Here is a 14,141-nt window from a genome sequence, read left to right on the forward strand (position 1 = left end):
CTTAGCTCGAAGATCAGTTAAGTGCTATAGCTATTGATTATTTAGATTCTAGAAAAAACATTTGACAAAGCCTATCATACTATCTTATAAAAAAGATGGAGGCTAGTGGGTTTGATGACAAAAAACATTGCATTATCAAAGAATTCAGGCCTGGTTGAATTGCATAGAGTAGTCCTTATGGTTCATGACGACTTGGCAGGGAGGTTTCAGTGTAGTGCCCAACTTGACTCTGTGCTGTTGAGTATTTTTATTGATGACTTGAAGATGAGCATAGATGGTATGTTTGTGAAAGTTGACTGATTCTAAGTTGGAAGGGGTAGTTAATACATTGGATAACAGAGTTAGAATCCAAAAGGATCTTGATGGGTAGAGAGGTGAGGAACCTGCAGAGTAGAGGGCACAAGTTCCTCATCCCTGGGTCAGAATATCAGGCTGATTCTTGTAGTGAGATGAAATTCAATAGGCATAAATAAAAGGTATTACAAAGGTCCCAAAAATCAATTTCCTAAGTATAGGATAGTTAGACAGTACTGTAGTTTGCCTGAAAAAGATCTGAAAGTTTTAATGAACTGTATGCTCAATATGAATAAGGAGTTTGATGGGGTAGCCAGACGACCCACTATGATCTTGGGCTGTGTTGATTGGTTGTTGTTTTTTCTTCCTTCCTTTTATTTTTTAATAATTAATTTATTTGTTTTCCCTTTTCAGTAATTACTTCCATAAGTTTTAAATTTTCTCCTTCTCCCTTTCCATCTCCCTCCCCGAGATGGCATGCAATCTTATATGGACTCTAAACATACATTCTTATTAAACATATTTTCACATTAGTCATGTTGCATAGAAGAATTAAAACAAATGGGAAAAACCATGAGAAAAACCAAAACCAAACATAACAAAAGAGAAAATAATCTGCTTCATTCTGCATTCTGATTCCATAGTTCTTTCTCTGGATATGAATGGCATTTTGCCTCATGAGTCCTTTGGAAATGTTTTAGGTCCTTGCATTGCTGTGAAGGGCTAAATTTATCAGATACAGTCCTCGCACCTTGTGACTGTTACTGTGTAACAGTTCTGCTTACTTCACTCAGCATCAGTTCATATAAATCTTTCCAGATTTTTCTGAAGTCCTTCTGTTTGTCATTTCTTATAGCTCCAGAGTATTCCATTACATTCATATGCTATAACTTGCTCAGCCGTTTCCCAACTGATGGGCATCCCTCGATTTCCAGTTTCTGGCCACCACAAAAAGAGCTGCTATAAATATTTTTGTACATGTGGGTCCTTTCCCCATTTTTGTGATCTCTTTGGAATATAGACCTAGAAGTGATATTGCTGGGTCAAAGGGTATATAGATTTTTATATGTCCTTTCTTTTTAAAGAGGACCAGTGAAATCCAGGGGTTATGTCTTGACTTGCACATGAATTGGATTTGAATGAGGCAGAGCCTTACTCTCTCCTCCAGAGTCATCAAAGTCCAGTAGCAAGATGAGCGTCAAGATGACTGGCCATGGCCAGGGATGCAGTGGGTGTAGCTTCCACTGTAAGGAGGTGATAATCCGTTTATGATAATTCCTGGCCAGAACATTATCTGTGGTACTGTGTTCACTTAAGGATAACAGAGTTGAATAAGACCATTGTTAAGCTGTAGAGCATTCAGAAGACAGCAACCAGAATGGTGAAGGACATTGAATATGTACTATAAGGACTGATGAAAGTAACTGGGGATGTAAAGAGAAGATTTTGGAGGTATGGGAGCATAATAGCTGTAGTTAAGTGTAATGGGAATTGATTGGACACCTCTGATCAGCTGATTTTCCAACTCTCACCACCCCGCCACACCCTCAGTTGAAAAACTATAGAAAGAACAGACAACAGAAACAGCAAAGAATTATTGTCTCAAAAGTACAAAGGATAGTTTTTATTTTGTCACCTTTTATGAGGTGTGAAGAAATCCTTCTTGATGGATTCGAGGGCAGAGAGCCATTGGTTCTGGAAGATGTGGCCCTTTTTGAAAAAAATGGTGACATGCACTCCAAGAGTGGGTAAAGGCAGAAGTAATGCTAAGGAATATGAACTCCAGTAGTAAAGAAGAGAGCCACCTGTACAGAAGAATCCAGCTCTTTTGAGGGAATTATTCCTTCACCCTGAGGGTGGGGAGTCAGGGTTCCTCTTTTCTCCCTACCTCAGTCATAGTAGGAGTCACAAAATCCAGAGAAAAATAAGAGTGGAGGTGAGAGGCATCCTTGAGGAGTGTGACCCCTGACAGCAGAGAAGCGAGCCAACTATGAATTTGAGAGAATAATTCCGTCAGGCAGAAGTCCATCTGCTGAGAGGTGCAGGTCCAGGGAACCCAGCCCACTGCTATGTCTAGCAGGGAGAATGTGCTTCGCGGGTAGCAGTATGAGTAAACCAGGAGAAGAGAAAGGGCCTCAGGGTCCTGCAGCATGGGAGGCAGAGGCTGCCTTGATCATATATTCCCTACAAGGATGCTTCTTCCCTAGTGTACTTTAAGTATGTGCCCACTCCTCCTCTTGATTGTATATTTGTGGGGTGTTTGCTCCAGGCTTATGAGGATGTTTTGTAGCTCCGTTGTATTTATTGGCATTTGGGCCGATTGTGCCTACTTACGACCATTTAAAATCAGGCATACCACTGAGGCTCATGAGCTGTGGATTTAGAAGTGTGGACCCACAAAGTATTTTGAACCTGGGGTAAGAAGTCACCCTTAAGGGAGCCAGTCTGTGATTTCTGAGTGCCAAACCGGGGAGTAACTCCAGAATGGATGCCGCACATGCATTTGAAGATCTGTTGGAAGAGGGTTTTTTGTTGTTCAGTCATCTTTCTGATGTATCCAACTCTTTGTGATTAGTCTTGTTCTATTTGACTAGAGAGAAAAGAACCAGGAGGAATGGTAGAAAGTGCTTAGACTGGACATGAAGAAAAACTTCTGAACAGTTAGAAAGATCTGTAGGTGGAATGAGATGCCTTGAGATTTTGTGGGTTTTCCCTCCCTGCAGGTCTTCATGCAGAGGATAGATGACCATTTGTCAAAAAAGTTGGAGAGGACATTCCTTTTGGGTGTTGTCCGGATTATGTGACTGCTGAGGTCCCTTCCAACTATACATTCTATAATTCTGTGAATTCCCATTAACCTTCAAGGCATAATTCAAATGGCATCTTGTGAGAGAACAGTGGATGTGGAATACTGCATGTGCTGCCAGACAGAATTGAAGTGTCGGTTAGTTTTGTTTCTTTCTCTCTCAAAAGAAAGAGGTGGTTTGCTGGTGAGCATATAGTAAGAAATAAAGTAAAGTAGGGATTATTATATTCTTTGTATTCCTATCCTCAGCCTAGCACAATGCTTGGAGTGTTGTTGACACTTAATAAATGTTTTCTGATTAATTTGAAATCAAAGTATATCAGTTAAATATATCTTTTTTTAAAACATCAAATGATACCTTCTTCATACAGTATTTTCTGATTCCTACTGCACACTCTTGAACTTTACGTGGTGCTTTGCTTTGTAACTCTCTAATGCATTTATTCACTATACTATTTTGTGTGTGTGTGTGTGTGTGTGTGTATTATGCTCCTATGAGATTATAAGCTCCATGAGGGCAGAGACTATGTAATTTTGTATGTTGCCCAGTGATTTAAACATAGCATGTCCTTAATATTGTAGAAGCAGCTAGATGGTTCAATGGATAGAATGTTGGGCCTGGAGTCAAGAAGATCTGAGTTCAAATCTGTCCTCAGGTACTAGCTGTGTGACCCTGGACAAGTTACTTAACCTCTGTTTGCTTTAATCCATTGGAGAAGGAAATGGCAAACCATTCCAATATCTTTGCCAAGAATACCCCATGGACAGTATTGGTGTGCCATGGTCCACAGGGTCACAAAGAATCAGACACAGATGAACAACAATAATTTAATATTGAATGTTGTTAAATATATAATTATTTATCATTTCTTCAGAATCCCAGCCCCCCCCCCCAATTCAATCAGAATGGCTTTTGTAGTCCTTTCTTGATATTTGTAAGGATCCTGACTTTTTTCAAAGGAATTAGATTGTTCAGTTACACTTTATTTGAAAACTTTCTGGATGACTTTTGTTCTTACATAACCATCATTTGAACCTGCCTTATAATAAAGAAAGCTCTGTATATTATATTCTGCATATATACCTTCCCCCTACAACTTCCTTTCTGAGAGGAGTGAAATGTATTTCCTTCTCTGTTCTTTGGCGCCAAGACGGATCATCACTATTTATCATAGTTCAGTTGCTTTTCAGTGTCGTTTTCATTCACATTATTGCAGCCATTGTATGAAATATTCACCTGGTTCTTTTTCCTTCTCCGTTGTACAATAGGCATAGGAACTGGACCTATGATTTCATTGATAGAGAGGATTTCCAAATTCTCCTTACAAAAGCAGGTTCGTAAGCCACCTTCTCTGCAACTTGTAGTCTTAGCGTATATTACTTAGTCCATTGAGATATTAAATGATTTGCCCAGGGTCACATAGCCAATATGTGTCCAAGATGGGATTTGAACTCAGGTTTCCTGTTTTCAAAGCCAGTTCTCAATCTACTGTGCCATGCTGCTCCTCATTTTAAAACTGGTGATGAACTTTCTTATCTGTAAAAATGTAGTTATGAGAGGAGTAATTCAGGATTGTAAAGTGCTGTGCAAATGTGAATTCCTTTTTATTTTATAGGTAATGTAGATAGACTCACAGGATTTGAACTGAAAGGGATCTCAGAAATCAGCTATTTCAACCTTCACTGGAAAAGATATTCTTTTCTATACAATCCCTGAAAATCCCTGAAGACCTTACATGAAGGGAAACCTCCTACCTCTGGAGGTAACTCATTCTTCTCTTTGGCACCTTTAGTTATTAAGTAGGCTTTCTTTGCATTGAGCTAAAGTTAGCATCTCTGCTACTTAAACTCATTTGTTCTGATTTTCCCTCTGGGACCGAGAAGAACAAGAATAGTCCCTTTTGCCCGAGAAGCAGCATGATATAGAGGAAAGGGCACTCAGACTTTGGAGGCAGAAGACCTGAATTCAAATCTTGGCCCTGTCATTTATTACCTATAAGACTTCAAGTAGGTCACAGATTCTCAGAGCCTAAATTGCTTTACTTGAAAACTGAGGAGGTTGAACAATATGGTGTTTAAGGTCCTCTTGAGCTCTAAATTTCTCATCCAATGACTCCATATGATATTTCTTCAAATATGTGAAGCTATGTACTCGCCTCTCCCCCCACCCTTTTTCTTCCTCAATATCTACAGTACTTTAAATTAATCCTTTTCTCTCAGCTTCCCCAGTCCTCTCAGCATCCATTTTGTCTTCCTCTTGATGTATTCCCAATAAGTGACTAGAACAGCATGATTTTGCAGAAGTGGGGTACAGAAGAAAGGACACTGGATCTGGAATCAGAAGACCCAGATTAAATTCCAGTGATTCCTCTTACCATTTCAGTGACTTTTGGCAAGTGAACAGGTTTCCATTTTCTCTTTTGTAAAATTTGGGGTTTGGGCCAGATGACTTCCAAGTTTCCTTCCATCTCTAATGTATGCTTATGTGATCCCCAAGTCCACATCCAGTCTGGTCCCAAGGCCTATGTATGTCACCTTGGCAGCACTTCTCAAATATGCCCACTTCTCTCACACTGTTACCAGCTCTGGTGCGGACACCCATCACTTCATATCTGTGCTATGGCCATAGCCTGCTGGTGAGAATGCCTGCCTCAAGTTTCTCAACTCTAGCCAATCCTCCATTCAGCTACTAAAGTGATTCTTCTCAAGAGATAATGTCAGCTCTATTCCTATTCAAAAATTCCAGTGGCTCCCTAATTGCCTCCAGGATCAAATTCAAAATGCTCTGTTTGGCATTCAAAACCCTTCAAAACCTAGTGCTCTTCTATATTTCCAGTCTTCTTACACCTTACTCCCTATCATGTATACTCTTCAATCCAGTAACGCTGGCACCTCCTCCATCTCTCATCTTCAGGCATTTTCTCTAGCTGTCTTCAGCTCTACCTACTGACCTCCCTGGCTTCCGTTGAGTCCCAGCTAAAATCCCACCTTTGACAGGAAGTCTTCCCCAACCCCTCTTAATCTAGTGCCTTTCATCTGCTAATTATTTCTTATTTTTCCTAACTATAGCTTGCTTTATATATGTTTGCATGTTATCTCCCCCATTAGACTGTAAACTTCTTGAGGGCAGGTATTTTGCCCTCAAGATATTTTGCCTCCTTTTATATCTCCTAATGCTTAGCCCCATATCTGGCACATAGTAGGTGCTTAATAAATATTGATTGACTGACCAGAGAAGAGCACAATGGAACTACTACCTTTATCCTCTGGATACTACATCTCTCTTATTGTAGCTTAAGATTGTATTACTCTTTTTTTGGCTACCATATTACACTATTGGCTTACGGTAATACCCCAAGATCTTTTTCATAGGAACTATTGTATAGGCAGCTTTTCCTACCCTGCACCTGTGCAGTAGATTTAAAACACACACACACACACACACACACACACACACACACACACTCAAACACACACACACACACACTCATTCACTCAAATGTCGGACTTTTACATTCCACTATTTAATTTCATCTTACTAAATTGTCACTATAAGTCTATAGGATCGAGTCTGACATTTAACATGCTTTTTATCTTACTCACCTTCATGCCATCTGTAAATCTTACAAGTTTGCCCTTTATGCCTTCATCCAAATTATTGCTAAAAATGTTGATTAGCCCAGGACCAAGGACAGATTCCTGGTGTACATCTTTAGCAACCTTCATCTAACTTGACATCAAGCCATCAATGACTCATCTGTTTTGAGGGTCTCTTCACTCAACCTGTTCTGAAACTACCTAATTATACCTTCATGTAGTGTCGTTTCCAATGTGTGTGCTATGGACCTTGCAGGGAGTGCAGGGCATAGAGTTACTAAAAGGGGTCCTTGAATCCATATTCATATCAAGATTGTCACGTTGATCTGTACTTGGTTCCAACAAAATAAGCAGCTTATGACTTTGTATAGAATGTCTTGCACTTACATGTATAACAGTTCTTAAAATAATATGTACATATTGTTGGGATTAATAAGATACAAATTCACTTAAAAGTGGAGCCGAATTCCCAGTATTTTTTAGTTATTGTGAGTTTTGTCACTCTGAGCATAGTGGTAGTAGACACAATCTTATCATTTGGGAGTAGGGATATCTATGAAATGTTTTTATGTTTAAAAAAGACAAGAACCAATACTAATTCAGTCTACCTCTCTCTGTCTGGTTGACAAGAAAAGCATGAGCCTATCAAAGCTTTTGCTGAAATCCAGGTATACTTACTATATGACATTTCTCTGAATGACCAGTAACTATTAGTAACTCTGTCAGTTGAATGTACAATTCAGCCCTCATTTGTTCAGTTTCAATTATTTGTAAATTATTGTACGCAAAAAGGGAAATAAAGTTAGTTTGTCACGACCTGGTCTTAGAGTAGATAGAGTGCTAGACTTGGATTGAGGAAGAGCTGGGTTCACATGGTGTCCCAGACACTTACTAGCTGTATAACCCTGGGCAAGTCACTTGTTTGCCTCATTTTCCTCATGTGTAAAACAAGGATTATAATGGCACCTTTTCCTCAGGATCAAATGAAATAATATTTGTAAAGTACTTTGCAAACCTTAAAGCGCTATATAAACGCTGTTAGACAAGCTGTCTCTTGGTAACCTTTTACACATACCCCATTCTCCCACCAAGCAAAGTAAAGCATCACTTCTTTTAATGACCAATACTGGTCAATTTGTCAGGACCAATACTGTTTGGATATGTTTGTGAAATCTAATTAAGAGAGCAGCCAAGAGTTAAATACAGATAAGCTGGGAGTCTTACTAGTAAAACATGTTGTACCATTAGAACTAGTGATTTGGCCAACATACCTTAGACTCAATGGCAATGTTTGCAAAAAAATGTTTTTAAATCAATCCCATCATTCTGAGGTAGTATTTTCAGAAACACTTAACACAGTGCCTGGTACTAGTAGACATGATATAAATGCTTTTATATGCTTTTTCTCCCCATTGGGCATCTTTGTTCTTTGTCTCTCACTTGGCTGTTATTTTACCTGCTGGGCTATACTACTGTTAGAGAACATTTCTTATTTTCCTCCTCCCCTATGCTTTGTAGAAACTAAGAAATAAAACAGCAAGAGAACATTTGGCACCTTCTGAATGGTGACTAGATTTAAATACTCAAGTGTCAGTTGCCACGCTGCCCTAGTGTCCTGAGGAACACAGCTTATGCATGGAGGTTTGTTTGTTTATCTCCCTAACACACTGCCCAAGTTATGGACAGGTCCTGAGCATCTCTGTGGTTGGAGCCTGCTGAGGAGAGGCTGGAGGGATCGAGAATCTTCTAACTCATAAACCCTCAAAGCCCTATCCTTCCTCTTCCCCCAGGTATAGGGGAATAGCAGCAGATGTTGACATGACCAGCTAGAATAGGTCCAAAATTGTCATCATGGCTTGTTGTATCAGCAGCTGCCCCACCCATGTTAGGTCATTGAGGCCCAGAAAGAACCAATGCAGGCTGGGTCTGTTTGATTCCTGAAACCTGACCTGGTTTCAAGTGTCTATCCCCCACATGAAACAGATTTCCCCCTCCCCCTTCTTTCTTTCTTTAAAAAGCCAACTCACCCCCCCCTCCCCCAGGCAGTTAATCAGACTCCATGGCACGTTGTCAAAAGGCTAGCTTACACCCACAGAAGCTGAGGAAATTCAGACCTAAGGGCTCAAGCTCCATGGCATGCTTACCTCATGCTGTTGTGTTTAAGGTATTGCTAGGGTCACCAAACAGTGCATGATCTTAACTCACCACATGTGCTATAGTTTTGCTTTAAAACTATTTGCTGCCCTTTCTTGGGGCCCCGCCTCCATCCCCCCCCACCCTGTTTCTCTTTGTCTCTAATTATAAGTGATACATTTTACTATCTTGATCTAATATGTGGATTCTGGGTCAGTATTTCTCATAAATTAGGGCTGAAAAGATTTGTTACTTCTGGGTCAAGAGATATAGCCAGAGTGTAAAGGGAAAGGGGAGGAACTGTAAACAGGGAGAAGAATGGTTCCTTGAGATTCCTTTGAGTTCCGTTCTCCCACATGTTACCAGGATTTCAACAGCTGCAGTACATTCAGAGAAGCATGTGTGTTAATATCAAAGATCACATTTCCAAAGGGCCTCTCAGAATTCATGGGTATATCCACTTACATAGACTCAGAGTAATTAAATGAGCAGTTACTTTATCTGTGCTGCATACACAAATGAGTGGCCTGGTTTGGGTGGATTTTTTTTTTTAAATCCTTTCAAACTATAGTTCTAAATGTTTTAAGAAACCTTAGGAATTCTATTTTCTTGGGAATTAGCCTATCTCTTATCATACAACCTGATGATTCTGTTCCAAGAGCAAAGTTTAACCAAATCCTAGAGTTTTCAAAATTCATTGGGCTGAAAAATATCCACTTCTCTTTCATCCCATTCTTAATTTTCCTTCACCCCTCCACCCCAAGGTATCTTAATTGATCTCTCTGGGCCTTAGTTTCCTTAGCTGCAAAATGAGAGAATTGGACTAGATGGTCTCAGATCCCTGCCAGCTCTAATGTTCTATCATTCTTAAGGTGTTGGAGGTTTGTCACAAATGCCTTCCTTTGAGCCTTATCCTCCACTCTTCCTCTGTGTAAACTCTGGCTAGCCAAATGAGTACTGCTCTGTCCCTCTTTCAAAGTTAACATGTTCACTCTTGCTGAACAGATACCCTCTTTGTGGGTAGTTCACCCAGCTCTGGCATATCTTTCAATTCAATTATCCAGAATGAACTTGAACACCTGACCATCTTGCTTTCTGTAGAAAGGATTTTTTCTTTCCAATTCTCATTTTCTCTCTCTGTCTGATTGTCTAATTTCTTTGAAAGTTTGGGCATCTGGCAGAATATGATTTTAAGCAGTAATGTTTGTCTTGGGGATAAGTATACATTTTCAGCCTTCCCAGAAAAATTTTGTGAAGAGGCCTTCTTCAGCCAGTCCTCCCCCCTGCCCCTTTTTTCAGAAGCATTCTTGCTATGTATCTGTCTTTTCTTTGTGGTCAGTTCAAGTGTTTGTAAGGTGTTAGATGAATAGTTATGAGTGTGGGCCTATAGCACTCTCAGGAGCCTAGAGACCTTGAAGTTCATTGAATCCAAACTTCTCATTCCAAAGATGAAGAAATGGAAAATTAGAAAAGGGAAGTGATTTGTCCAAGGTTCCACAGGAAAAATGAAGGAGAACTGGAATTCAAGGCTAGAGCCCTTGACCCCAAATCCAGTGTTCTTCCCTAATTACATTATACTGTAGAGTCCAAATTAAAATTGCCACTGATACAGGCAGGAGAGGAAACAGGAGTTAAATCTGGCTCTTCAGTTCTGAAAGTGGTAAAGAATTGGGAGATATACCACAAATTGCTCCTTGCTCTCATCTTACTTCCCATTTATCTGAAGTGAAGTGATTGGGACAATGAAGTAGATACCTGCTAGAAGATTTACAAATAGAAAGTCAGTTACCCTTTCTTTTTCCCTTTGTTTTTTCCAGTGGAGCATGACAAAGAGTTTTTCCACCAACGCTATCATCATCGGGAATTCAGGTTTGATCTCTCTAGGATCCCAGAGGGAGAAGCTGTGACTGCTGCTGAATTTAGGATATACAAGGATTACATCCGAGAACGCTTTGATAATGAAACTTTCCGGATCAGTGTCTACCAGGTGCTTCAGGAACACACAGGGAGGTGAGGTTCTGAATGGGAGAAGGTTTGCCATTTGGCAGACATTATGGGTGAAGAGTATGGCAACAGGTAGAGTATTGTATGTGGTTGCTGTTTGCACCATCAATGCCAATGGGACAAAATTTGCAGCAGAAATTTATTTAAGACTGTTGGGAGGAAGACCATGTTGACATTCATCAAATTTTCAAATTGCATTCAGACAGTTTATCTGTCTACTCTGTAGCCAATATTATTCTAAGTGTTACTGGGGATTTGCTGTGGAAGACAGCAGAGTTGAAAATACAGAACAGTTAGGTGAATTAACAGAAAACATTTGCCATTTACCATAAAATACAAAAATTCTTTTGCATTTCAAGAACTGAAATTGCCAGAAATTAAAGACGTAATCACAGGTCTTAGAGTTGGAAGTGGTCTCCGTGGTCATTTGATCCAACATGTCTCATTCAGAAACTTAATTTTTTACAAACATACCTTGAAAAGATACTAATTTTGAGACCAGATTCTCTTGAAATTATAGATAGGATCCTAAAAAGCCATAAGAAAATATAATTTCTATCTTTTTACTCATAAAGTTATAGAAATATGCTGGTATTATTTATAAATTTCAAATTAGTAGAGTTTGAATTAGTAAGGTCTTACAGTATAACATGGCAATTGGCTTTAGAGATATGTTAAAAAGGAGCCAGTTCCCATCATCAGCATCTTTACAGGAAGACAGAAGTATCTGATCCTAAAAAGTCTTCCTGTTTTAAAAAGGGTGAGTTACCTTCCCCACTGCCAAAATTTTTGATCCTTTTGGGAAAATTGATTCACGGCTAGAGTGGAAAAGTACCATAGAACCAACCAGATTGACATCATCAGAAAGAGACCTCAGACATTTCTTTGGAGGTGTGATTTCTAGAAGTGTGGCAGGATGGAGCCCTTGCTCTTATGTGCACTTTATTAGCAAAGACATTTAGGCACCCTAATTAACCCATACGAACCATGCCTCAGTCCTCCCATTGATTTATTGTTTTGCGTGTGCAAAATTACAAGATGAGCCATTAAACCCATTCCTAGCAATTATTCATGTATTCTCTACTCTCTGACAAATCCCTCAGAGTTCTTGAACAAGACCATATGTTTGATTTTTCTCATCTAGGCTGATTAATTGAGACTACAAGAACCTCAAAGACCATTTATCAATAACACTCAATCAGTTCTGTTGCATGATGCCTTGCTTACACCATTAGCCCACTGGCAGTCATAAAAGCTTGTTGTCATTATGTTCACAAAACCTGCTTCAAAAATATTGGTCAAAAAGTTAATCTCAGGAATTTGACTGGCCCATGTGAACACTGGGTCAGGCTCAACTCAGCTGTTCCGCATATCCAATCACTATAGGATAGACAGCCCTCAGTCTTTCTCCGGATTCTCAGGGTACAGGACCAAGTCATAAGACAGCTTTGCCAAAGGTGGGGTTTTTTTTTAATTGCTTAACTGTTTTTTTTTCTTTTTTTTTCTTTCCTTCTCTCCTTCCTTCCTCCTTTTTTTCTTTCTTTTTTCTTTCTTTCTCTCCCTCCATCCTTTCTCTTTCTTCCATTTTTCTCTTCCTTTCTTCTTTCTTTTCTTCCTTTCTTCTCCCCCTCCTTCTGCTCCCTTCTTTTTTCTTCTTATTTTTAAAATAATGCAACAAATTTTCATGCCGGGAAATCCTTTTTCTTCTTTTACCCTCACCCTCTCCCTGCACCTTCTGTTAACCTCTTGTAGTCTTCCTGTGATTTCTTTTACTGTTTGTTCTGATTATCAAAGCTCTGGGGGCTTCACTTCTGTCCTGGTTCACTTTGCCTACCTATCTGATCCTGCTTAGCAGTCATCAGCAGGCTGAATTTATAGTGTAGGACACTGAGCCCCTGAGTCACGATTATTTGAAGATGAATTTGGTGTCATGCATGGCATTTCCTTGGCAAGAGGAGGCAGAAGGAGGCATAACATGCTGCACATTGATGTGTAGTTCTGTTCCAAGATTACTTGGGTATGAGAAGTGCTCCTTTGGGACCCATTCCTTTGCCTGGGATTCCTGCCTCTGAGCTTTACAAGCATAAGGCCTTCAAAGGTAAATCTGCCTGGTTCTTGGAGAAAGGAATGGCTCACAAGTAATTTTCCAGGAGTGATCTTTTTCTGAGGCCAAATGATCCTCTTTTTCGTACCTCATTAGGTACTACATCTCTGAGAGAAGATAATGAGGGACCACAAGTCAATCTCCCTGCTCCCCTAGTGTCCTCCCTTCTGATCCTACCCAGTTGGGCTGTACCCCTAAACTTTTCAATTATAACTGTCTCAATTAGTGTGGATAATGAATCTTGTGACATGATCATATTATTTATTCACCTTCTTACCACATATTTGCTTTGGACTTTACATAATCACAACTTCAGATACTATGAATTCAAATCCATGTGACCACTTCAGGAGGAATTACTTGTTCGCACTAATTGGGACCTGACTGAACAGCTAACAAAAAGAGACCTTTAAACCACCTTAGCTTCCCAAAGCACTAACCTTTGTGTGAAAGGTTTCTTATTTCCCCATCCCCAGTAGTTGACCTGAAAACATGCTAGGAACCCAACCACTTTTGGCATCTGTGAAGCTTAAGTCATGCTGTAAAGGTGACTCCTGGCAATCGAGTCCATGACCATGAAAACCTCAGGCCCTTTCTTGCCTTGCTCCCCTTGTCTGCTTGTTCCTGCCCTCTTGTGCCTTTCTGCCTTAGCCAGGGGAGCCGTCTTGCTCATTAGCTGCAGAAGGCACGCAGTGTGCTGACTGAGGTTTCATGACTGGGCCGCACAGCTGTAGAAGAGCTGGAGCATCTGGCTCTCTGGCTAACCTTTGTATACGCTCCACGAAAGCCTTGGGGATGCTTTGGGATTAACCAGCTTTGGATCTGGCTGCATTGTCTCTTCCCTCATGGGGGTCACTTTCCTTTGACTTCTCTTGATCTTCTATCCAGATAAAATTCCGATAATAAGTCCTTGTGGATGCGTTCCAGGCCTAGGGCTTTTGTGTTGCTCATTAAGGTGAGGACACAGACTCAGACAGGCTTGGACCAGACAAGACCAGGCTGGAGTGGGGAGGGAGGAGGGTCTTGGTGAAACCATAGCGTAAATTAGGAATGAGAACTCTGGGCCATTGGCAGCAGTCCTGGCCCTGTGATGAGGGGGAGGGGAAAGACGAGAGGCAGAGGTTCAACCAGGGAAGCAAACTGCAGAATGGGTGAAGAATGGAAAGTGATGGGGGGAAACTGGATCATATACTAAATGTTGTT

The 14,141-nt window shown here is 40.3% G+C and overlaps 1 protein-coding gene across 2 annotated transcripts in view; it reads left to right on the forward strand.

The window, feature by feature from the left end:
- The window catches only part of BMP7 (bone morphogenetic protein 7), a 95,256-nt gene that overhangs the window by 34,979 nt on the left and 46,136 nt on the right, over window positions 1-14,141 (forward strand). For both annotated transcript variants that reach the window (XM_072633458.1, XM_072633457.1), the window contains one exon: window positions 10,648-10,840. In XM_072633458.1, coding sequence (XP_072489559.1) covers window positions 10,648-10,840 — 193 coding nt within the window. The remainder of the gene's footprint in view (window positions 1-10,647; window positions 10,841-14,141) is intronic.

The sequence above is a fragment of the Notamacropus eugenii genome, chromosome 1, assembly GCF_028372415.1.
Source record: "Notamacropus eugenii isolate mMacEug1 chromosome 1, mMacEug1.pri_v2, whole genome shotgun sequence".
In the NCBI taxonomy this organism is placed as follows: domain Eukaryota; kingdom Metazoa; phylum Chordata; class Mammalia; order Diprotodontia; family Macropodidae; genus Notamacropus; species Notamacropus eugenii.